The following is a 27,033-nucleotide window of genomic DNA, read 5'->3' on the forward strand; positions in this document are numbered from 1 at the left end:
ATATGACGGAAAATATCCGGGCTCCCAGTGTTACGGAAAGACTTCATGCATAGATTAATATGATTTTGGCCTACCCTTCACCGAACAGCCTTCAAACATTTGGGGAGCCTTTACACCAGTTTTCGATAAATGCTTAATTTTCAGATGTTTATCTCAGCTGAAATGAGTATTGGTGATTTATGAACGATGATTCATTTTTTCAGGATGTTTATTCGTCCCAAATAAATTTTATTCGAATTGAATTGGAGCTTTCAGACCCCTTGCTGCTCAAGTTCTAATGCGTGAATGAAGCAATTATCTCACTTAAAGAAATTAATTTTATTTAAAAGTTTTTTTTGTTTTGCTTTAATATTTGAGCTATTACTTGATTAGATAGAGTCGCATTGGCTCAGTGGTTAAAGGCACTGTGCTGTCATTGTGAAAGGTTTAAAGTTCAATAATCACAGGTGGAAGGAAACTCAACTAGCTTCAAATTTATGGGTACCAGCCAGTTTGGGAAGTAAACTGATGGGTACCAGCCTGACTGGGAGGTAAATTGATGAGTACCAGCCTGACTGGGAAGTAAATTGATGAGTACCAGCCTGACTGGGAAGTAAATTGATGAGTACCAGCCTGACTGGGAGGTAAATTGATGAGTATCAGCCTGAGTGGGAGGTAAATTGATGAGTATCAGCCTGACTGGGAGGTAAATTGATGAGTATGAGCCTGACTGGGAGGTAAATTGATGATCAATATGCTGTAATCACGGAATCAAAGAGCCTTATGTTAATGGGCCATCTGGCCCACAATAGGCTGTAGCCGAAGCACTTCTACTTATTCAATTGCATCACCGTGGATGTGTTGGGAAAAGATAATTCTGCCCTACGTATTTATTTACTGTACAGAGAAATTATAATTTGACTGGAAATTTTTACACTTGCAGCTTTTTTAGAAGTAGCTAGTAAAACTTTCATAATTCCTTAAGGAGGCGACAGCTTTAAATAATTTTTAAACAAACTCTCCACGCTACCCTTGTGCACATGAACATAACTATTTACTCAATAAGTAAACAAAGCTCCTGACTATTACTTTGAATGCCCCCTTTATACCTTTTTAAAGAATATTAAACGAAGCTGATTTTTTTTAATGGAAGGAAAAAATATAATACCACATTTTCAAAAAGTAATCCCTATCTTAAGCATTTTTCGCCAACCTTAAAAAAAATTTCTCTCCAATTTTAAAATAGGTTTAAATTTTTCACATTTACTCCAACAACTGAAAAAAAAATGCTTTTATCAACTCTTATTTTCAGTAATCCCACCTACGGTAATACCATAAATATTCAAATATTTTCTTCAAAATGCTGCTTATGTTTATTTTATTTATTTATATTTTTTCTGTAGAATTTCAAGAGGTGGCAAAATCTGCTGCTCAGAGTAGTTTCCCATTATTTTGCAATTTCTATTATTTCCCTATTATACTCCCACACCGCGCTCTTTCATATTTATGCTTCATGGATGTGTAAAAATAGAGCGCCGTTTGTCGTTTCTTATTCATGAGCATTATATACACTTTCTCATACTACTAGAAAACCGAAAGATTTCTTTTTAGGAGATTAGTTTAGAACAACAGAACCATCAATGGGATTATAAGTATTTGCGGCTACATACGAGGCTGGATATATATATATATATATATATATATATATATATATATATATATATATATATATATATATATATATATATATATATATATATATATATATTCAAAATTTTAAATTCTTTATATATTTTTTGATTCCCTGCTGATTCTGCTTAGCACCCTGCTTCAGTTTTATTAATTGCTAATAATTCGAATACTAAATTTAAATGTAAGGATAATCGATGATTAATCTATAAATCACTCATCTGAGCTAATTCTTTCAGAAACTCACCTCTTTGAAAGGCTACTAATTGTATTTATAAAATTAAATGTTTACTTCCGATGTAATATATATTGGCCAAGATGACACAGATGACACTTTGATTACAGATTACATAGATGACATATTACAAAGAGTAATTTTAATCTTAGGATAATTATTATTTGTTCAGAAATAACGCATTTATTGTAAAGGATGTGTCCTGATGAAGACCTTTACGTTTTCCCATTAAAAGTTTTTCTTTATTTTATTATTATTATTTGTGTTTATATATATCAGGGATCTGTCCAGACATTTTGTGAAAGGTTCGTTTTTGTAAAATTGTCAAAAACTTAACTCTTGATTTGTGCATATAAAATAAACGTTAAATCACATTCTTTCAACCAGGGTCCGCTTTTGTGAATTCGTGCAAATAGGGTCCGTTATTGTAAAAAAAACTTTTTCAAGGAGCTGTTAAATCGTAAAGACATACAAGATTATGCTCAACACTGTAAAATTATAATTAAAAAAATTAAATTTTAAAAAGTCAACAGTAATTGCAGGCTACTAAATTAGATGCAACATACATATATTTGGTACTTAGCCTATACTGCTGAACACAGAATATTCATTTCGGACGAATAAAGGAAGAAGCGTCTGCCGAGGACAAAATTTAGTTCGTTTACATCTGTCTTTCTTCTCCCCCCCCCTTTCTGGGAAGGGTTTATTCAATTAATATATATATATATATATATATATATATATATATATATATATATATATATATATATATATATCTTAGTTTTGCTTTGAAAAACTTAGTATTTAATTATTACTTGGAAAAGCTCTTTCCGGCAATTTTATTGTAATGTGCTTTCTAGAAAATTAGATATATAAATATTCTAATGAACTTCTGTGTGTTCAATATTTCAGAAAGTATACAGAATATTCAAGGGAAATAATAAAAGTTTTCAATATTATCTGTTTTTAGTCCTGATTGCAATTTATGAAAAGTAGAGTTAGATTTTGTAAAAAATAAATAAAGGAGTAAATAAAATAATACAGTAGTAAAGAGTAATTAAACATAATTATAGTGTTTCATAAAATGAAAATGATAATAAATATATGAATATAATAAATAATTCGTAAAATATCGTCAGTATCTGTTTATTCAGTCAGAAATAATTTATGGTAAATAAAAATGTTGTTAACAAAAATGTATTAAAAAAAATTATGAAAATTTTGCTATAGAAAATACATTTAAAATATTTGTATATTTAGTCATAATTAAAAAAAATTATATAGTTAGAATTATTAAAAACTTAGAATATAGTTATGTAGTTAGAACTGTTAAATAGTTAGATTGTAGTTACATAGTTAGAATTGTTAACGAAAACATGTTGAGGAAAATAATGCGTGGAAAAATACAGAAAATATTCATAGATTTTTTCAAGATATCAATTTACTTCAATTATAACTAGATTTTTGAAAAATAATATTAAAGTAAAAAGCATTCTTATGAAAATATTGTATTTGAAAATATATTGAGTTTTAATGAGCTTTAATTTATTATGAAGCCTTAAAAAAACTATCTATAAATATTAAAAAAATAATATTTCAGAAAATATAAGCAAAAATATTTATATATTTAGTGAATATTAATAACATATAGTTAGAATGTTATAATTGTAGAAATATAAGCCATTCATTTTACTAGTATTAATTATTATGTATCAAACTGTGACAGTATGGTTTCCAGATTTGTAATTTACAAGTTTCCAGATTTTTCATTCGGTGAAAGCAATCGCATGTAAATATAATATCGACTATTGTGAGTTGTTTAGGCAAAAAAACTGTTGCAGAAATTAATTTTTAAGAAATTAATTTTATTCAGGATTACAATAAATTGCAAAAATAATTAGTGTTCTGAATACTATTAACTAATGGAAAAAAATAATTATGCTAATTCTGTTGGATAAAAAGGGTGCTTTTAACCTATTTAAACTTGATATTTGTAATTAAATTATCATATCGAAAATTGTTTTTTTTTAAAGTTATTTTAAATTTGAAAATTAAGTTTAACATTTTTTCTAAATGAATTGACTATCTAAAAATTATAAATAAGAACAAGACAAATTAAGAAATGAAATATAAAAACTGATATTTAGTTATTAAAATTAGGTTAGTTTTTAATAAGAAGTATACTGTTGTCGTAAGTTTGCCAATTTATAAACCCAAACTTGCTTCAAGGGAGTCACAAAATCCCACGAGACAAGGATGTGTTGAATCTATCAATTTTACCTATTATTTATCGATAACACACTTACTGCAGAATTGGTTTTGCCCAGTATAATCGCACTATCCCATAAAACAATTTTAAAGAGAGCATAAAAAATACTCAAGAAAGAAGTTATAAAATAAGGATTTAATTAAAATGAAATGTTTTTAAAATAAGTGTAGAGTTTTTTAAAAGACAATTAGAAAGAGGAAAAAGACTTTTTCAAAATTTTTTAGCTATTGTGATCTATCTAAGTAACATATAGATCAAAACTGATAAGGTATGCTTTGTGCCATGTGGATTAAAGGTATACTTGTGCGGAAGAAAACAGCATGAATAAAACACTAAAAGTTCCGAAATGAACATACTTTGGTTTCAGTTCTATAAACAAGAACCTTCCTAGGTGACTAAACAATAAATGATGGCTCAGAAGTAATCAGACAGACGCGTACAAAGTGGTTCAACCAATAGGGATAGAAGAACAAGTTGGGATGAGATAATAAAAAAGGGAGATAAGAAACAAATGTGATGGGATTTGGCGGAAATAACTGGGTGCAACAGATTAAATTAGAATAGACTTCCAAATATTGGGAATGGTGGGACACAAGAAAGATCATTAACTAAATTAATGAAATTTTTCAAACCATGGAATGACTTCCAAAAATCGAATAGGTAAATGAAGAACATTGTTGAATGATTTTAGCAAAAGAAAAACTCAAGCGTGTAAATAGAATTCTAACTATGTATAACCAACTATGCATTTACAGGGTAAAATACGACCTTAAACTTAAATTTATGCAAAATCTTAGCAATTAGGAAGTTGATTTTTTGGGATAATATTATATAAAAAACCAAATGGTTTAAGCTCGAAATAAACAGTTTGGTGGGTTGTGAAATTAATTTTATATAGGTGGAAATATTATTATTAGAAAGAATTCCATAGTCTACAGCAGTAAATTTAAGGTAAAGAAGCTCTTCATTGAGTAGATAACTATTTGAACCATATTACTAAAGATCCAAGTGTTAATATGTTGAATAGAATCAAATATGCCGTTAAAATTCATACTGTGCTAGGTTTTACCTAAGTTTCATAAGGCTGGTACTTTTTTAGACCCATTGTTTCCAATATTGGCACTGTTTCCTATAAATTAGTTTCTATAAATTTAAAATTCTGCTTCCTATAAAATTTTCTAATTATATTATTTCCATCCATATAAAATTAATTTCGCAAACAACCTAACTCTTTAATTCGAAATTTTAACAATTTGATTGTTTTACCTTATTATCTGAAAATCCAGTTCTTTAATCACTAAGACTTTGAATAGATTAGAGTTTAAAACTGCATTTTGTCCCGTCAATAAACTAACTTCCCTTAACCTTAAAAACCCTATTGCTGATAGTAATGACTAGGATATTTTACGAATATCGCGTCTATGTTGTATTGCATATATTGAACACACTAAACATACACCTTAAACTTTGATTTAAAGAACACGAAAGATGTATCAAAATATGAACGGAGATTCCTTTACTCTACATAGTTGGAATTCTATTCACAAGTTTGGAGTTTTCTTCTGCCAAAATCATTCAACAATGTCCTTTATTAACCTATTTGATTTTGAACCATACTTCATTAAATTCAAATAATTCTTTCTACTAACCCCTACAGTTTCCGACTATGTGTAAGTTTATTCTTATTTAATGTGTTGCAGCCTGGGTGATCTGCAAAATTCTCTCACACTTGTTTCTTTATATATATATATATATATATATATATATATATATATATATATATATATATATATATATATATATATATATATATATATATATATATATATATATATATATATATATATATATATATATATATAGCTTATTAAGAGAACCAAATACAATTAAAGTAGTTAAAATCAAGCGGATACGACAGCAATGACCCAGTCAAGAACATAACTTTCCTCAAATCTGTGGAAAAAGAGGCAGATCACGCACTGGATGGCCAGAGGGTGTGGAGAGCATGCAGGAGGTAAATAGATGGAGTAGTGTCGTTGGTTAAATCGACATGGAATTAGTTGCTTGAGACAACCAAGGCCGGTAATCGACTGTATTGCTGGTTAAAGAAGAAGAATGTATTGCACTTTAATGCTTGTGTGTGAGTGTAACTTATGAAATGCTTACGAAAAGCGATCTTTTTTTCTGTTATAAACTGTTTGATAAAAAAAAAAGATGTTAGATCATTAACTTGAACAACAGTGAAAGGAAGTTTTTTTCCTTCTAATTTTAACACTGTTTTTTTTTAAATAAATTAATTTTGCTGACATTGCTTAACATTTTTTTCAGCTCCTCCGGCCTTCATCATCGACTTGCCAGACATACGAGGTGCTGAGCGCAACGCAGCCTTCATCAACTTCAAATGCCAAGTGGAATGTGATCCTATCTGTGATGTCACGTGGTCCAAAGACGGAAGCACTATTACGAGCACCGATGTGTATATAATCATTAATCAGATCGAAAACGAGGATATGGTCCAAAACCGATTCAAATCCGTCAGTAGTTCTTTGAAGTTTAATATGGCTGCTTGGCCCGACAGAAGGCTGAGTCGAAAACGCGATGATGCCAATTACACCTGTTCTTCAACAGGCAACGATGTTGGAGAAGGCGTGTCATCCACTATGGAATTCCTTGTTGAATGTAAGAAGTCATTATCAAAATATTTTACATTTCTTAAAGTTCTCACTACTGTATTGTATACACCACACGGAACAAGAACTTCTGCTAGTTCTTACATCAGATAACTAATTTAATAATTTTTCACAAGATATAACCTTTTTCCTCTTTTAAATTTAATTATCTCGGCTCCACATTTACGGATCTAGATTCATGGGAATCGTTTAATATTTTGTAAAATTTTAATAATATATGATAAAAATGATAAAAAAGATCAATGACAAGAGAAGAAGAAAATTATTATAATGAAATTATTTTTCAAAATTGTAAATTTTTTTTATTTATCAAGCATTTTCATTTAAATTTTTTCTTGAGTGCTCCTCACACTATTGTATTGATATATTTTGCTTTGGCTATATTGATACAATATTAGAAAGCACTCCTTTTTGCGGATATAATCGTGTCCGCTGATGAAAATATTATATCTTTTCTTTATCTTGATGATATCTTGATAATGATATTAAATTTTAAAACATAATATTTTTTAAAATAATCTCATTTCAATAATTTTTTCAATGTTTCCTCCCTTTTTTACCTCAATTTCTTCCTTATTTCCTCAATATATATATATATATATATATCCTTGACTTATTGATTCAACCCCTTTTTTAATTCTCTTTGTAATTTGTAATTTTCTTCTAAATTTCTTTGTTGTCTGCTCTCGTTCTGAGTCGCAACATGGAAGATCGTTATTCATTATTGAAACGAAACTATAGTATGTCTGTTTGTGCTATATAATGTATTTGTGTGTTTTTTACGTTTATTATCTTTATTCATCTATAGGAAATTTTCAACACTTTTAAAATCTGAGATTGTTCCTAAATGTATTCTAAACCTTCATATTTATGCATGAAACGTAGAATTCTCTAATTTTCTGTAACTACAATTAGGAAGTTACCATAAGGGTATTTTCATTACGTGTCATTTGCATTCAAAATCAAAGTAATCATCTTTGACAATCACTTAATTGTTTCATAGCTTTTAATGAATGAAATATTCGCCTAGAGAATGCGAGACAATAACATTCGGTTAAATTCGTATGAATTTAGACCCCAACGAAACAATATTCGAAGCAAAGGAAAATCATTAGAAATTTGCATTCGTAAACGGACCCTTTGCATTTTGTTTTAATTTTGTAAAAGAAGAAAAATATTTCATCTTAAAAACTAAATATACTCAATATTTTTCATTTTCAAAATGAACCCTTTACTAAATTCTTCTTTTGAAAAAACGGATCAACTCATTTTAATAATAATAATATGCTTTTTGTCACAAAAACATGAATTAACGTTCGCAAAAAGTCTTAATGGACTACTGATATTGTGTTTTTTTTCTCACGAATTCACTAAATCAGGAACTTTCACAAATTTAAATTTGCGTTTTAAGGATGATATTTTGATTAGAAAATTTAAACATTTCTCATAACTGTTTTAATTACGTCAATGTGCAACATTTCTGATTTATTAGAAATATTTTTTAATAAGAACGTTAGCGAAATTTTATTGTTTTTTTTTACAGACATTAGATCTTTTTATTGTGGAGTTTGAATTCATAAGAATCAAAACCAAGTTTTATAACCTCACGTTTTCTAAGAAGATATTTTTCTTGTTCTAAAAGGAATGGAATAAAAGAAATTAATTATATCACTGATTACTCAAATGTAAATGACTCGTGATGAAAATCTCATCTATCTATCTCATTTGTACATGACGCAACACCGCAGAAATGAATTTTCATTAATTCTCGTGATGAAAATACCCATTCTGAAACGTATGAACTATCTCATTTGTACATGACGCAACACCGCAGAAATAAATTCTCATTAACTATCGTGATGAAAATACCCTTTCAGAAACGTAGGAACTATCTCATTTGTACATGACGCAACACCGCAGAAATGAATTTTCATTAATTCTCGTGATGAAAATATCCATTCCGAAACGTATGAACTATCTCATTTGTACATAATGCAACAACGCAGAAATGAAATCTCATTAATTCTCGTAATGAAAGTACCCATTCAGAAAAGTATGAACTATCTCATTTGTACATGACGCAACACCGCAGAAATGAATTCTCATTAATTCTCGTGATGAAAATACCCATTCAGAAAAGTATGAACTATCCCATTTGAACGTGACGCAACACCGCAGAAATGAATTTTCGTGATGAAAATACCCATTCAGAAACGCATGAACTATCCCATTTGTACGTGACGCAACACCGCAGAAATGAATTTTCGTGATGAAAATACCCATTCAGAAACGCATGAACTATCCCATTTGTACGTGACGCAACACCGCAGAAATGAATTCTCATTAATTCTCGTGATGAAAATACCCATTCAGAAAAGTATGAACTATCCCATTTGAACGTGACGCAACACCGCAGAAATGAATTTTCGTGATGAAAATACCCATTCAGAAACGCATGAACTATCTCATTTGTACATAATGCAACAACGCAGAAATGAAATCTCATTAATTCTCGTAATGAAAGTACCCATTCAGAAAAGTATGAACTATCTCATTTGTACATGACGCAACACCGCAGAAATGAATTCTCATTAATTCTCGTGATGAAAATACCCATTCAGAAAAGTATGAACTATCCCATTTGAACGTGACGCAACACCGCAGAAATGAATTTTCGTGATGAAAATACCCATTCAGAAACGCATGAACTATCCCATTTGTACGTGACGCAACACCGCAGAAATGAATTTTCGTGATGAAAATACCCATTCAGAAACGCATGAACTATCCCATTTGTACGTGACGCAACACCGCAGAAATGAATTTTCGTGATGAAAATACCCATTCAGAAAAGTATGAACTATCCCATTTGAACGTGACGCAACACCGCAGAAATGAATTTTCGTGATGAAAGTACCCATTCAGAAAAGTATGAACTATCTCATTTGTACATGACGCAACACCGCAGAAATGAATTCTCATTAATTCTCGTGATGAAAATACCCATTCAGAAAAGTATGAACTATCCCATTTGAACGTGACGCAACACCGCAGAAATGAATTTTCGTGATGAAAATACCCATTCAGAAACGCATGAACTATCCCATTTGTACGTGACGCAACACCGCAGAAATGAATTTTCGTGATGAAAATACCCATTCAGAAACGCATGAACTATCCCATTTGTACGTGACGCAACACCGCAGAAATGAATTTTCGTGATGAAAATACCCCTTCAGAAACGCATGAACTATCCCATTTGTACGTGACGCAACTCCGCAGAAATGAATTTTCGTGATGAAAATACCCATTCAGAAATGCATGAACTATCTCATTTGTACATGACGCAACACGGCAGAAATGAATTCTCGTGATGAAAATACCCATTCAGAAACGCATGAACTATCTCATTTGTACGTGACGCAACACCGCAGAAATGAATTTTTATGAAAATACCCATTCAGAAACGCATGGACTATCCCATTTGTACGTGACGCAACACCGCAGAAATGAATTTTTATGAAAATACCCATTCAGAAACGCATGAACTATCCCATTTGTACGTGACGCAACACCGCAGAAATGAATTTCTATGAAAATACCCATTCAGAAACGCATGAACTATCCCATTTGTACGTGACGCAACACCGCAGAAATGAATTTTTATGAAAATACCCATTCAGAAACGCATGAACTATCCCATTTGTACGTGACGCAACTCCGCAGAAATGAATTTTCGTGATGAAAATACCCATTCAGAAATGCATGAACTATCTCATTTGTACATGACGCAACACGGCAGAAATGAATTCTCGTGATGAAAATACCCATTCAGAAACGCATGAACTATCTCATTTGTACGTGACGCAACACCGCAGAAATGAATTTTTATGAAAATACCCATTCAGAAACGCATGGACTATCCCATTTGTACGTGACGCAACTCCGCAGAAATGAATTTTCGTGATGAAAATACCCATTCAGAAATGCATGAACTATCCCATTTGTACGTGACGCAACACCGCAGAAATGAATTTTTATGAAAATACCCATTCAGAAACGCATGGACTATCCCATTTGTACGTGACGCAACACCGCAGAAATGAATTTTTATGAAAATACCCATTCAGAAACGCATGGACTATCCCATTTGTACGTGACGCAACACCGCAGAAATGAATTTTCGTGATGAAAATACCCATTCAGAAACGCATGAACTATCCCATTTGTACGTGACGCAACTCCGCAGAAATGAATTTTCGTGATGAAAATACCCATTCAGAAATGCATGAACTATCTCATTTGTACATGACGCAACACGGCAGAAATGAATTCTCGTGATGAAAATACCCATTCAGAAACGCATGAACTATCTCATTTGTACATGACGCAACACGGCAGAAATGAATTCTCGTGATGAAAATATCCATTCAGAAACGTATGAACTATCCCATTTGTACGTGACGCAACACCGCAGAAATGAATTCTCATCTACTTGTATTGCCTAACTTAATTTATAATCTGATGGTGATCGTGATAAATGTAAATTTCAGATGCACCAGAATTTATCAAACTGTCTGAAGACATGATTTTTGTGAACGAAGGGGAGATACCACAGAGTGTGGAATGCGTAGCACAGTCATGGCCTCCAAGCACATTCATGTGGAAAAAGGGAGACTTGGTCATTGCCCGAGATGACGTACTCACGTTTAACGACAGCGTCTATCGTGAACATGCTGGTATGTACGTTTGCCAAGCTGAAAACAGACATGGAAAACTTGGTAAAGAAATGGAGTTGAAAGTTTTATGTAAGTAGTTTTTTTTTATACTCATTTCTACTTTAAATTGTAACAACAGCAAAAAAAAAGAATCGTTAACTTAAGATTATACAGTAAAACATTCAGTTAATTTTTAAAGTAAAAAATAATGTGAAATTTGGCCTGTAATCTCGCGATGCTGCAGTAAACTATTACTGTAAAAAGAGCTTCATTGCAAAATAAAACCCAAGGCAAAAAGTATGGAAATAAAATAGTTTAAAATTTTCAAATACTAAGTTTCTACGAGTCAGTCCGAAAAAAAAAATATTGCGTTCAACTTATAAAAATCTAGTTTATAATTTTTCGGATAATTTTCTTGATCAAATGCTCATTTTATCTAAAGTTTATCTTAAAAATGTTTTGCAAGAATCAGGGCTGATTGTGCTCCGGAAAAAATCCGGATTTTTCGCTAACAGTGATCCGGAAGTTTCCGGAGATCGAAGGTCCAGACTTTTCAAAAAATTATTGATCACAGAATTTCCGGAAATCAAATTTTCAAAGGTGGAACTTAAAAACACAGTTTATTTGTTTGTAAGGGAGAGCCAGATACTTTATAAGCTTATATTCATGATTAATATTTATTTTTTTATCAGTAAATAGTTATTATAATCATAAACTCCAGAAAGAAAGACATATTTGTAAATTTTAATTACTTCTCCAGGTCATCATAGGTATGTGTAAATGGTATAGGTATGTGCAACTCAAGAAATTTTCCGGAATTTTGACTTGGGCTCAAAATCACCCCTGAAGAATTGCTCATAACATTTTTAAGGCCCCTGCGTGTTCTTTTGGGATAATACTTAATATTTCTCTATTTAAAAAATTTTGTTCTTTAAATACTAATTTCAATTTTTAGTTTACATCCGACCCAAATTTCAGTTTACGATTTCCAATGTTTAACTCAGTAGCCTTGTAAATTTGAACGTAATCCAGAAGACTCCTGGATTAAATAAGAATTGGGAGAAATTTACCTTCGCGGAGGACTTTTTGTTAGAACTAACCCACATTTGCGTTACGTGGAGAAGAAAACCCTGAAAATCTCCCATAATTTACCTGACGGCAAAGGGACTTTAAACTATGGTCCGTATATCATTACTGAAAGAAAACACAAATAATTAAATTCGAAAAGGATAAAACTTCTTTGTAAAAAACTTCTTTGAAAAAAACGCGCTAAGAAGCAGCAGAAATTTCAGAAAAAAGTATCAATAAAAGAAACGAAGGAAATAAAAATAAAAATATGACCACCGAAGCTGACGTCTTCAGGGGGTACCGGCCTCGGTAGCCATTAAAAACAAAACCATTTCTAATTGAGGGAGAAGCAAATGCTTAAAATATCTCCCTCAGTACCAAGATGGTTTTGTATAGAGGTCCAGGAAAAACAAGATACATTCAAAATAATTAACAAATTAAGAAAAGAAACTCAATCAAAATCAGCAGAAAAATAAAAACTCACTAAGTCACAGGTCAAGCATCAACTTCAAAAGCAAGTAGAAGAAAAAAACACTAAAAACTGAAAAAAACAACGCCCCCTATTATAATGCGCAGAAGAAGTTTAAAATGAAATGGAAAAGGTCAGGAGAAAGAAATACGTAGACAAATTAATAGAATGCTTAACTGGGGCTGCTCAGTTAAGACTAGAATTGCGCCCTGTTAAAAGAAAAAATTATATAAAAACTTAGAAACTATCAATCATTTTTTTAATTAAAAAATTATCATTAGAAAAATTAAAAGGAAAATCATTATTACTCAAATTATTTAAAAAATTATCCACAGCTTCCCGAAAACTTTCAACATTATTGCAAATTTTTTTGATCCTAACTAATTGTGAAAAAACAGGATTTTTGAATATTTTACTACACAAATTAGTTTTATAGTTGCAAAAAAAAAAAAAAAACGTATATCATTGAATATATTTTACATCAGCAATATGATCAGTGTGATCAGCAGTATGATCAGATTTTTCGTTTTTGTAACTTTTAGCTCTGTAATTATGATTTAGCTACAATGTCGTGCTATTGGCAATGGCCTTAATGATGATCCTTATCCATCTTTAATGATGATTTGAAAACAACACTGGAGCAAGAGTGCATTACACATGGATTAGAGGGCAGGTGGAGATAGTGATCACCTTGTCTTCTTATTACATTCTCCCTAACGGTGGTAATATTCCCGCGTATTTCAGAGTCGGAATATAACCATTCGAGGATATTCTGAACGGTAAACAAATGAGCTAAATGGGATATTTTAAACTCTTTGAAACATTTCTATTTAAATCTAAAATATATATAAGACAACGGAGGTTCGACAAAAGTTTTTTTTAGTATTATACCAACCATTTATTAAAAGTGTCCCGAGATCTCGATATACCAAGCTTGCAGTAAACGAATTCAACTAAATGGGAAAAAATATTTTCGATCAAAAACATTAAAAAGGCGTTCTGTTCAGTCTTAGAAATAGGTCCAAAAATTTTGAATAAAAAATGTTTGTTTATAATATTATATACTCCCACCCTTTCTCTAAAGTATGTAAATCAAAATCCTTTTTTTTTTTTTTTTTTTTTTTTTTTTATCTTTTCAATTTTAGGACACATATTTTTGGTAGATAGGCGCGTGTGCTTGACATTTTAACATTTTTTTCGATATTGCAAAAAAAAAAAAAAAAAAATATTGATTTTGACACTTTTCGTTTTCCTCCACAACTGTTAAAACCAGAGAACTTTCTATATTTTCTTTCTGATTGCTGAAATTTGTTTTTAGAAAATATTGATTTATAGATTTTACCGTAATTTTTCTACCTTATGCATTGAATTTCATACACTGAATATTTTCTGATATAAAAGCACTTCGAAATAAATGTGATGCGTTTTTTTTATTCACATTTTCTGAGAGTTCTCATTTGCTGCGGAATGAATTTATCAATTTTTGATAAAAATTTTGAATTCAGAAATTTGTGATTAAAAATATTCTGCTTTTAAAACATTCTGTTCTAATACTGTTTTATATTCTCTCTCCAAAACTGTTGTAAAAAGTATCACTTTTATGAAAAAAATTGTTCCAAACCTATTTCTGTTCTGTTTCAATGGACCCTGTTTAAATTGATTTCCAAATAGTTTTGAAATAAACAATTTTAAAATATTTTCCAAATTTTTTATTAACAATCTCAGGAACAATCATTGTTAACTAAATAAGTTTCGCCGTTGTAAAAAATATATATTTCTTACTACAATTCGGTATAGTAAAATTATGGGACAAAATTTGAAATTTTATCTCGCAATTTTTTTCATTCAGAACAATTGATATATTATCTATTAATCTATAATAATTTAACAGTAAAATTAAGAATCTTGAACAGTTGTTTTTCTCAAAAATTTTGATCTTTTGTGAAAAAAAATTGTGATTTTAAAAGTTGTGATTAAAATTTTTGCCTCATACTTTTATGTACTCTTTCTTACACTGTTGAAAAGAAAATACCACTTTAGTACAAAATTGTTCCACACCTGTTTCTTTTTTGTGCCCATGTTTAAATTGATTTTCAAATAGATTTGAAATACATTTGTTTTGGAAAGTTACCAAATTGTCTATTAACTATCTCAGCAACAAGCTTTGTTCACTACCGTAGTGAAAAATATATATTTCTTACTACAATTAGGTATAGTAAAATTATGAGACAACATTTAACATATTTTTTTTTCTCAAAAATTTGTTCATTAAGAACATGTGGTATAATATGATTTTATGTCTACTGATATATATTAATTTAGCGGTAAAGTTAAGAATATTAAACAGCTTTTTTAAACATTTTTGCACCAACATGGCAGGGACACTGATAGTCATAGCAATTAATTAGTAACGAGTTCAAAGCCACTTTACCTTAAATAATGAAAGTTAAAGCACAATTTAGTGCACCATTATTATGTAGTATTATTAAGCACCAGTATTTAAACTACAAGGCTATATGAATAGCGATATTTATCTTATTCAAAATGCGAACACCCAATCTCATTATTAGAACACCTATACTAGGCTTAGTAAAGAGATTACGTGTAATTAGATGCTAATAATTTTAACATCAACGTGACGCTTAACAAATATAGCAGTGAATCGTATCTCTCTATTACAGTTTTAATGAATCTTTCTACAATTAATAATCTAATAGTAAAGCTCTAAACAAAACATAAGTTGCTACTCTAAAACACCAAACACCTATTCACATCACTGAGACACTATCAGTTATAGTGTTGCTGTTGCTTATGCCTGTTTAGGCAGAGGGGTGCTATTGTTCTTGTTTTCCAATGGCGCCATCTATGGCCAAGAATTGGATTTCTGACACACCCGTACGTCACACCCGTTTATAGGACGGATCCATTCATACATCCATTCATTCATCCACAGATCGTAATTTTGACCTGAATCAGAGAACGATCGATGTCCAATCCAGTACTCCCCAGAGGTATTGATTTGTTATGGGATTATGGAGGACTTTGTGACTCGACAGATTTAACGTACATCAGTCACCATTTACTAGACGGGGGAGTCTTCGGCCGGCGGGGTTCGAACTCACGAACTTTCGGATATGGGCCCAGCGCCATACCGACCAAGATATCCCGGCCCGCAAGCAGCTGAACTTAGGCCGTATAATAGCACTTCTATTCGCATATCTAATAAATAATTTACGAATTATTATAATTTAAGTGTTTTAATGACAAAACGAAATGGTATAAAATATGATTTATTGTGACTAACTCCGAACACAGGCTTACTAAAAGGATCTACTATACAATGTTAATAACCGAAACCGAACATTATGGGTTAATTAAGTGTTTGTGAACTATTTGATTAAAATTTAACTAGATGCAGACTTGAATAAACACACCCTTTTTAAATATAAAAAATTCATAAAAATGCTAGTTCCTATCATTTAAATTATAATTATCTACGCATGAAATTCCCAATTAACTTATGAAAATCAAAATATCGAATTAATAACACAGATTATTATAAAAATGCAAAAAGATAGGATAAATTAGTTTTGCCTCTATGATATTAATCAAAATATGTAGTGAGAAATAACACTGTATTTTTATATGTAGTGAGAAATAACATTTATGTAATACGTAGTTATGTAATATGTAGTGAGAAATAACACTTAAAAATGTAAGAAAATTAACAAGAAAAACATAATTATTTAATTGCAATAAATGTCGGGAAATTAAAAAAGTTTTATTGTTTGTCTTCGTTTTATTTGATGCCATCAAATTAAACCAATTTTATAATATGTTCAGACCGACACATTTAATAAGAAGTCATAAAACACTATTCGTTAGTTATGCATCTTCTGCTGGATTTATTGAAATTCAATGCAAATCTTCTTGGAAAAGAACATTCAGTTCTTTACATATTTAGTTATTTTTAAGGTGTTTCGTTTTGTTATTCTTTAACTGTAACTGCACTCACGTCACGTGCTGTAGTTTTCAGTAGAAACAGCCATTTTGACAGTTGGTCGTTACTTAGAAAAGCGGCACTTCGTTCTTTTGGGTCGGAAAAAAGAACAACATTCAGTAGCTGAAACGGTAGAGAGTGCTCTGAATGTCAATATATTTTAGATGAGTGCGATGCAAGTAACAAAATGAGTACTCCTCCTTCGTTAAAATGAAACCACTACAAAAGCTTTGTCTGGGGAAAAGGGAGTAAGCTGGCATTCTTCTAGTTTTTTTTGTTAGCTTATTAAAGATGTATTCTGGCGGTTGGTGCTGTAGTTTTGTAGATTAACAAACTAAGGCGTTTGCGCTGTTTGCTGCTTTTGAAAATTCTTTCAAATGTAATTATCTTAACCGCTTCTCTTGCAATTTTTTTTTTTTAAAATGCGAAAAATCAACATATTTTTTTTATTTCATTAATAAATACAAGGAACTAAAACAAAAAAAATACACAAGTTTTAAGGTGAAATTATAATTTTTTTTTATACGTAATTTGCCATCAGTTTATTATCCCGTGTTATCTCGGGCAAATGAAAACTGTTAAATATTAGTCTTTGTATGACAGTTTTTAAAACACATCTACTTTACAACACAAAGTGAACGCCAGTCAAGTGATACACCATGTATTTTATTTATTTTACTCTTTTTCCTATGCAAATTCTGCAACCATCGCACAAAATGCAATCGCGCGAATGGGATAAAACAAAACATACTGACAAAATCTTCTACGCCCGAGTTTTCTCGGGATAATAAATATTCGCAATATATACATACCCGAGTTAACACGGGATAATAAGTATTTGCAATATATACATACCCGAGTTAACTCGGGATAATAAGTATTTGCAATATATACATACCCGAGTTAACTCGGGATAATAAATATTTGCAATATATACATACCCGAGTTTATTCGGGAAAATAAATATTAGCAATATATGCATACCCGAGTTAACTCGGAATAATAAATATTTGCAATATATACATACCCGAGTTAACTCGGGATAATAAATATTAGCAATATATACATACCGAGTTAACTCGGAATAATAAATATTTGCAATATATACATCCCGAGTTAACTCGGAATAATAAATATTTGCAATATATACATACCCGAGTTAACTCGGGATAATAAATATTAGCAATATATACATACCCGAGTTAACTCGGAATAATAAATATTTGCAATATATACATACCCGAGTTAACTCGGGATAATAAATATTTGCAATATATACATACCCGAGTTTATTCGGGATAATAAATATTTGCAATATATACATACCCGAGTTAACTCGGGATAATAAATATTTGCAATATATACATACCCGAGTGAACTCGGGATAATCATGGAAGCGGTTCATAGAAATTTTAAGCTAAAACACACTTTTTTTGAACGTATGTTCTTTTGAAATTCTTGTGAGATTTTTTTTAAAGTTATTTTTGTGTGTGACTATTTCCCGAAAACTAAATTAGTCGGATATGCTCCATGAGGGCGCTGACATATAGAAAGTCCATTAGGGTCACTGGATGAGAGGACAGATCATCTCTTGTTAGCCCTAGGCAGTCCAGTATTTAATACTCAGATAAAAAAAAAATTTAAAAAGAGTTAATGAGAAAGTTAAGAGCTAATTTTTGATATCACTGGAAATATTGTACGATAGTATTAAAGTATTTTTAAAAAGCCTTAATAAAATTTCTTTTAATCAGTTAAAAATAGTTTTAAAAATATTAAATAAATTTCTGAACTTCATTTTTATTTAAAAAAATAACGCAATTTTACATACTTAAATCTGAAAAATTCAGTTTAATTTGGTGTTTTTAAAATTTATTTCATTTTTTAAACTGAATAAGTTAAAAAAAAACATTGCGTAAACGTTTAAATTTTCAATCTGTGAGATACATGAAATGTTTTCCTAAGTATAATTTAATTTTCTTAAGTATAATTTAATTTCCTACATTTAATTTCAGCGTGCATTAAGCTAAATTTGCTTCGTCAAAGAAAATAAGAAGGTCACATTTTAAGTGCCTTACTCATGAATTACACAAAATTTTGTTGAAAATAATTATTTATATATATACTATATATAATGTATATAAACAAAGTCTTTGTAACTCGTATTTCTGTTATTAATTGGGTACTTGTACCTCGAGAAGACGACGATAACTGATACACAGATATGTGATCTATTACATCATAACTGTCGTTGAACAGCCGATCCAATTTTGAGTTTACTACGAATGTTCAACTCTGTAGCCTTGTAATTTAGAACCCGATCCAGATGTATCACTAAAATGAATTCATATTTGATGGGCTAGGTTAACTGGAAATAGAGTGGAAAGAACAGCTGCTAACATAAACAAATTCCACATTTACCAATAGCCAATCAGAATCCATGCCCACGATGATGTTGCTTGTATATATCCAATTGTTTAAGTTGAACATGGCAAAAAAAACAAAAACTTTCTGTTATTTAAATAAATTTCATTTTCATATTATCTTGAACTTCCGTAACAAAAACTTTTAGTGACAATAATACTTAAAAATTAGTTCAAATTTTAGTAGTTTTTGTAAAGAGTTCACTAGCCGAAAATTTATATACCAGCCATCATTTCATCCATCATCGAACAAGATATAGAATTTTTCAATACATTATCTACAATGATGAAATAACAATTATCAGCCCTCAAATATCAGCCATCAGTTCTTTTATCATCGAACAAGATATAGAATTTTTCAATATATTATCTACAATGATCAAATAACAGATATCAGCTATCAAATAACAATTATTAGCCATCAAATATCAGCCATCAGTTCTTTCATCATCGAACAAGATAAAGAATTTTTCTATACATTATCTACAATGATCAAATTACAATAATAAGCTATCAAATAACAATTATCAGCCCTCAGTTCTTCCATCATCGAACAAGATTTAGAATATTTTAACACATTATCTACAATGATGAAATAACAATTATCAGCCATCAAATATCAGTTCTTTCATCATCGAACAAGATATAGAATTTTTCAATATATTATCTACAATGATCAAATAACAATTATCAGCTATCAAATAACAATTATCAGCCATCAGTTTTTCCATCATCGAACAAGATAAAGAACTTTTCAATACTTTATCTACAATGATCGAATAACAAATTCATCTCCAAAAGTAAACACTGTTTTAGACATATCAAAAGTTTACTATCTAATCTATGCCATCCATATTTGTTTATGCAGTTTTCAGCATTGAAAAAAAAATGCAATATAAAATATGCGTCGAAAATATATTTTGAAAAATGACTACGTGTTTACTTTATTAGATTGTGGATTTTGCAGTAGCGTATATATAAATACGACTGGGAATCAATAACTGCATTATATGTTCATGATATTGGATCCCTATAAATAATGTTTATTGAAAAGATTTATTTTCTACTGTTTATTTACAATGTGAAATATTTGAATAAATCTATTTTATGTGCCTCATGTTGATGGAAGTTTTTTAGTTACGTTTAATCGTAAATTTTATAGTAATACACCCATCAAAAATTCATTTTAGTTAGCTTATGTTTTGGCATCTGATTTTAGCCATTCTTATAAAGCTCGAGAGAATATTTCATAAATCATGTATGGCTTGAAAAAGACGTCTCAATTCTAAACGTCGACGTGTGCTTTCTAAATTTAACTGTTTCAGTTTCGTTTTTTCAGATGTTTAAATACAAATGTTTTTAGCAATAATTTAGCGTTAGCTTGGAGAATTCTAACGCACTCAAGGGAAATCATTATTTTTATTCATCTTTCGCATCTTATATTTTAAAACGATTTTAAGAAAAATTGTTCTGGATAAATATATTCATGGAAAAAAAATTGTTTACAGGAAATTTAAAATATATTTTTTCGAATGTATAAAATTATTTTGAGAAAAATTGTTCTGGATAAGAGTATTCCGTGAAATAATTGTTTACATGAAACTTAAAAAAATATTTTTTTCTAATGCCATATGTACGAATACAAAAATTGAAAGAAAATTAAATAAATCAGTTTTAAAAAAGGAAGCTCTTCTTTTTTTTAAAAAAAAAATCTTTTTTTAAGAAAAGAAAGAAAAGCAAAGAAATGTCAAAAAATTTATAGCAATGAAATAAGTTCCAGTACAAGTAATATACAAAATAAGAGATTCGTCCGCGTTTAAATTGACTTGATTACCATAGAAGCTTGAACCAGCAATTTTTTCCACAAGATTATAAAAAATAATAAAATAATAAAAAATTATTAACTAGCTTTTTCTTTCTTTCTTTTTTTCTATTTATGATTGGTCTGGAACACAGCAGTAGCTGCTTTATAACATCTTTTTTTCATCATTTTAACTTTTTTTTTCAGATAATATGTCTGCTTTTTAGATATTTTAGAACCATTTTCAGGTTTAATTACAGTTTTTTTTTAAATAAAATATATTGTTTTCTTAGAATATAAATTAACTTTTCCCCTCCTTATATGAAATAACTGGAACATTTAAAAATACGAAATTGAATTAAACATTATTTGATTCCTATATTTTATTGGAAGAAATGTATGATTTGTAAATAAGTCTGCAACATATTCAACTAAAAAAAAAATAAACATTTATCCATAACTTAAAGCTTTGACTGAAAAGCAAACAAAAAAGTTTAACTGCAAAATATATATTTAGAATACGAAAAAAAAAATATGCGAATTTACCGCCAATTTTGAAGTACGTATTTAAGGCTGAGCTCACTATGAAATAAATGTTTTTTTTTCAAGACCGTTAACTTTTTTTTTACTCCATTAACCATCAAAGACTTCTATTTTCTCTATTTGCTATAGGTTTGTTAGGATTCTATTGAATACCAAGTAAAAAATAATTTTCTCTAATAATTTGCATAGTTAGGCAAGGAACGAAAAAGGTTTAAAAAATAGTTAGTGATAAATTTCTCTAGATAAAATCAAAAACATTTGAATATTTTCCATTCTATCCAAAAATATATACACTTTATGTAAAAAAATAAAATAAAATAAAATAATCAACTTAGAAAACTAAAGGAGTATTTGGCAAAAACGTTCAATGCAAAGACAAATACATAAGAAAGAATATTGAATGTTTTGTATTTTATCTAAAAATAAATATACTATATGTCAAATAACATAAGCGATCATCAACTGAAAAAGGTAAATAATTATTTGCGAACTTTCGAGACAAAGACAAAACCTAAACAGTTGTAATTAAAAAAAATAGTTAAAGTAATATAGTTAGAGTACGTAAAAATAATGTACAAATTTGCCGCCACCTCTCCAAGTCCAAAGTATTTAAATTAAACTTTTGCCTTCAAATATAGATTTGCTTTTCTAAGCAATTTTCTTTTTTCTTCCTCATTCATCTGAGACTTCTATTTTTTTTCCTTCCTATTCGTAAAAAAGTAACTTGTTTCTCCAATCTACTTAAAAATACTGCAAGGAACGATCAAATCCCATTAATTCGAAACCGTAAACTGCCCTTTTCTCTCTGACATGCTACAACATGCCCCAATTCCAACTGCTTCGAAGAAAATAATTCTTCTACGTTAAATGCGTCTTTCTATTTCTTTAGTATATGTTTCTGTTTTGTTTATTCTTCCGCATATTCATTTTATGTTTGTATTGAATAGATACTTTTTATGTTTTCCTGACACGATCGCGATTTTGTTCATCGAACAGATAATTCGGATTTAGGCTTAGGAAAGAATATTTTGCAATAAGGTTTAAAATAAAGCAGAAACAAGCAGATACAAATTTTTACGTTTGTTCTCGTCTGAAATGAAATTCGTAAAGCAGACGTTTTTTTTTTTCTGTTTCTTTTTGTTTTGGAACTTTTTTAGGTATTCTTTAATCCTTTTCATGTAATATTCAATTCCAATATTGTAATATAGGACGCACAAAAAATAAGATCTTAGCTAAGGATTTATAAATATACATTGCGTTAAAATAGATACAGTTTGTAAAAGGTTTTTCCTCAAGCTCTTTTCTGTTCGCTTTTTTTAAAAAATATATATTTCTGTATTGTTAAAATAAACGGATTAGTGTAGCTTGTTTTTATTATTGCAGTTATCTTGGGGACTTTTGTGATATTAAGTTGCCCTTTTATACATAAATCTTCTGAATTATTTAAAATAGGTTAAGTAATAGATTTAGAATCCCATAAATATAATGCAAGATTTATAGACAACAATAATATATTTCAGCCAAAATAATAAGATGCATTTTTGCAAGGAAATTTTTAATTCAACAATACGAATGAAAGATATGGCATATGTTATTGTAATAAAAATTTTCTGAGAAAACAATACAAAAAATGTTCTTATTTATGCTGAGTAAAGTTTGTGAAGTTTATTTTGAAGCAAAATATTAAGTTCTTCTAGTTCTATTTATCGCTTTTGTTTAAAAAAGAAAATTACTTTTGTCTTCCTTTTGAAAATAATTAAATCATTTTTAGCTTTTATTGTTCTTATGTTTGGTATGACTCACTCATTTGTGTAATAAAGCTACCCTTTTTACATATTACTTTTTTAATTGTTTAAAGAAGTAGACTGGAGTAAAATGTTCTCTTTTTATTATTTTGTTATCATATAGCCATTGTTGTACTTTCAGAATTAACAAACTTAAAAAATACTCTTAAGTTAAAATCATTAGTATGCATATCTACTTCCATATCGATATCTCTCAAACTCAGTGGCTCGACAGCCCATAGAGGGCCAAAGGCTACTGTGCCCAACTCATTTTTCTTGACCTTGGGCCCTGGGGTGCAGGAGCAGATGTTCCGGTCAGGTGGTCAGCCGAACGCGGAACCCCCAGTATCTAATCAAGCCAAGTATAAGCGCCAAGGTAAATGAAATCCCTAACTGAATTTCAAACTTGTAAATTTAAAATAATTAAAAGATAAAAATTAAAAAAAACACCTGGATGTTTGCCTGGGAATGGGTACGAGTCATATTCTATGAATAGGTCTTCTTTGATATTTGTAGCTTTTGGAGGTCAGCTTTTTTAAAAAAAAATTAAAAATTTTTTTTATTGTATCCGTCGGTGAACAGTCGACCCAAATTTGAGTTTACGACTACCAATGTTCAATACTGTAGCCTTATGCTGAATCCAATCCGGAAGACTAGGGAACTCCTGGATCAGTACCCCCAGAGATATTGATTTGTAATGGAAACTTGGAGGACTTTATGACCCCGACAGATTTACGTGCACCAGTCACCATTTAATACACGGGGATTTTTCGGCCATCTGGATTTGAACTCCTGTTCTCACGAACACGAGTCCAACCCCCTATCAACCAAGCTATCCCGACCCTCTGAGTCAGTTTAAAGATCTTTAATCGGAGACCGAAATACATATAGGATTACTTAGGGCCTGAAATGTACTTCGGAGATAGGACGAATTTGTCTCGCCACTTGGCAATTATAGACTAAACAAGGAAGTTAGTCATTACAACATTTTCTATCTCAAACCTGTGAAACGAAAACTGAAGAGAAAATCTAAAGTTTTACGTGAAAGAGAAATATTGAAGAGCAATTGTGACAACAGCAATCATTCGATTTTTTTTTATCGTCTGTAATATTCCCAATCAGAAGCCTTCTTTCTAAACCGTTTCGTTTAAGAATATATTAAGTTTAAAATTTTATATATTCAAATCTTACATTGAATATTACTCCTACCTACAAGTGTATTTGAGTTTCTTACTGTACCACACACTAACTCAATGTGTACTTCTCTAATTTCGTCCTATCAGCAAACAACATCCAACGCCTAATATAGACTGGACGAAAACTCCAAGCTGACTCAAACACAAATTTAAAAAAAGAAAAACAATTATTACGATAAACACAAATTATTTGGCAATCAATGTAAGCCTCACAAAGTAAAAGCACCAAAATGAAGTAGCAGATCGCTACAGCTCCTGGACAGATTATTACCAGGTGATACTTCACAGCTTTATTATTTTTACGTGACTGCAATAGGTTTGCACTTGTCTACGTTCGTATATAAATTGGTTAAATTCGACGATATATAATATAAATTCTAAGATAAGATAAATTAGACGATATATTAGATAAATATAGAATATTTATTATATCATTATATTGGTATATTATAATAATTAGACCAAATTATTCGAATCACTGTAGTTTTTTTAATAATGACATGTTTTGCACGAGCTTGTAGGCAATACTTTTATATTTAAACACACATGTAACGGGTTTTTATTGAGGAGATTTTTTATATACTTCCTATTTACATTAATATATTATTTTTTTAACGTATTGCATTGAATCTTAACCAATTGATACACGAACATAAACAAGTGCAAACCTCTTAAAAAAACAATAAAGCTGTACAGTATCACCTGATAATTAAGATTTCACATAGAATCTTATAGTGAGTCTACTAATGTGGCCATGGACTGTATAATTTTTTATACATTTTCAATTTTACATTTTTCATTTTTAATATCTGAACTAAGCGTTTGTTCAAAAGAGTAAAAAAGTTAATAAGAATTTTATGATCAGTCTTAGCCAATCCGCGCCCCCTAAACCTTTATTTATTGAACCTAGCCCATCCCATCTCCAGGCACTGCCCGAAAATCGCCTAAATTTGGTGATTATATTGGCGTAGGGTACTGATGCGGAAATATTTCCCTAATTTACCCCGCTTTGCCGTTTTAAAATATTGAGCTCTCTGTTAACGTTTTATGTAAATGATGTGTGTAAATGACTCTGTACTATTGCTGTTAAGTTCTAATATATTTTTTCTATGTATTGTTATTCCATAATTTTTTTTTCAGTAAATTTTTCCAACCTCGTTTTTTAATATCCAAAATATCATTTACTTCTCCGTTAACGCGATAAAAACCTTAAAAAACATTGATTGGAGGTCAAGGAAAATTTGAAATGATTAAATTATAATTTTAGTGCTTATAATGTCAAATGAAACGTAAAGGAGATTGATTTTAGTTGGAAAACGGTTTTTCTGTTTCGTTCCATAAGTAAAATGGTTTTTGATGATCGTTAGTTCTATTTGACTTCGATAACGATTTACTAGATTTTAACCACATCTCTTTATTTTTCACTAGTTTGTCATTCTTAAAAGGATTTTAAATATATGTTTATTGAAGGTGATGGCTACGAAATACTTACAGCATAAAAGCTTTTTATTTAAAAAAACTAGGGTGCTAAGATACCAACTTGCTGCCGCTCATCAACTCCGATGATTGAATTGCAATAATTGTTGCTTCTTGGCAGAAAACAGTTTTTCTACTATAGTTGAAATTATTCATTCAACATATATGTAATGAAAGGAATTCTGTTTGCTTACGCTTGTGCCTCCACTTCCCATCTCCAAAATATTATTATCTATTAGTATTATAAATATTTAGATCTATTAGTATACCATAATCAATCATTTATAAGTAATCATTTTTTTAAAATAACATTTATAGTATTATAATATTATATAACATTATATTTTTCAAACTAATTTGATGTGTTCGCAACCGTAATTCAATGTTTTCGCTTACGAAACAGCTAAAAATATATTAAATGCTATTTTTTGTCGCATCTATCTTATTGTGCATGAAGCTGATCGTTAAGTTTTAAATCATTTAACAGATCTCTATAATTTATAACAGTATCAGGGTGCGAAGCGCTTGTAAAAAGTACTTAAAGGTGCTTTTTGGGGGATTTCGTTTTTAAAAGCTTTAAAAGGTGCATTTTTCAGCTGGCGTTTTTAAAAAGTGCTTTTTTTCCGAATAATTTTTTTTCTCCCTTCAGTGATATCTGGCGGATCCCATGCATTTCACGAAAAATGGGGTGTTTGC

At 30.0% G+C, this 27,033-nt stretch overlaps 1 protein-coding gene across 3 annotated transcripts in view; it reads left to right on the forward strand.

Moving 5' to 3' along the window:
* The window catches only part of LOC107445749 (hemicentin-1), a 449,355-nt gene that overhangs the window by 369,581 nt on the left and 52,741 nt on the right, over nt 1-27,033 (forward strand). For all 3 annotated transcript variants that reach the window (XM_087166306.1, XM_087166304.1, XM_087166305.1), the window contains exons 10-11: nt 6,501-6,851; nt 11,416-11,670. In XM_087166306.1, the coding sequence (XP_087022432.1) occupies nt 6,501-6,851; nt 11,416-11,670 (606 nt within the window). The remainder of the gene's footprint in view (nt 1-6,500; nt 6,852-11,415; nt 11,671-27,033) is intronic.

Source organism: Parasteatoda tepidariorum, chromosome 6 (assembly GCF_982258835.1).
Source record: "Parasteatoda tepidariorum strain Cologne lab strain chromosome 6, Ptep-v5.0, whole genome shotgun sequence".
NCBI lineage: Eukaryota > Metazoa > Arthropoda > Arachnida > Araneae > Theridiidae > Parasteatoda > Parasteatoda tepidariorum.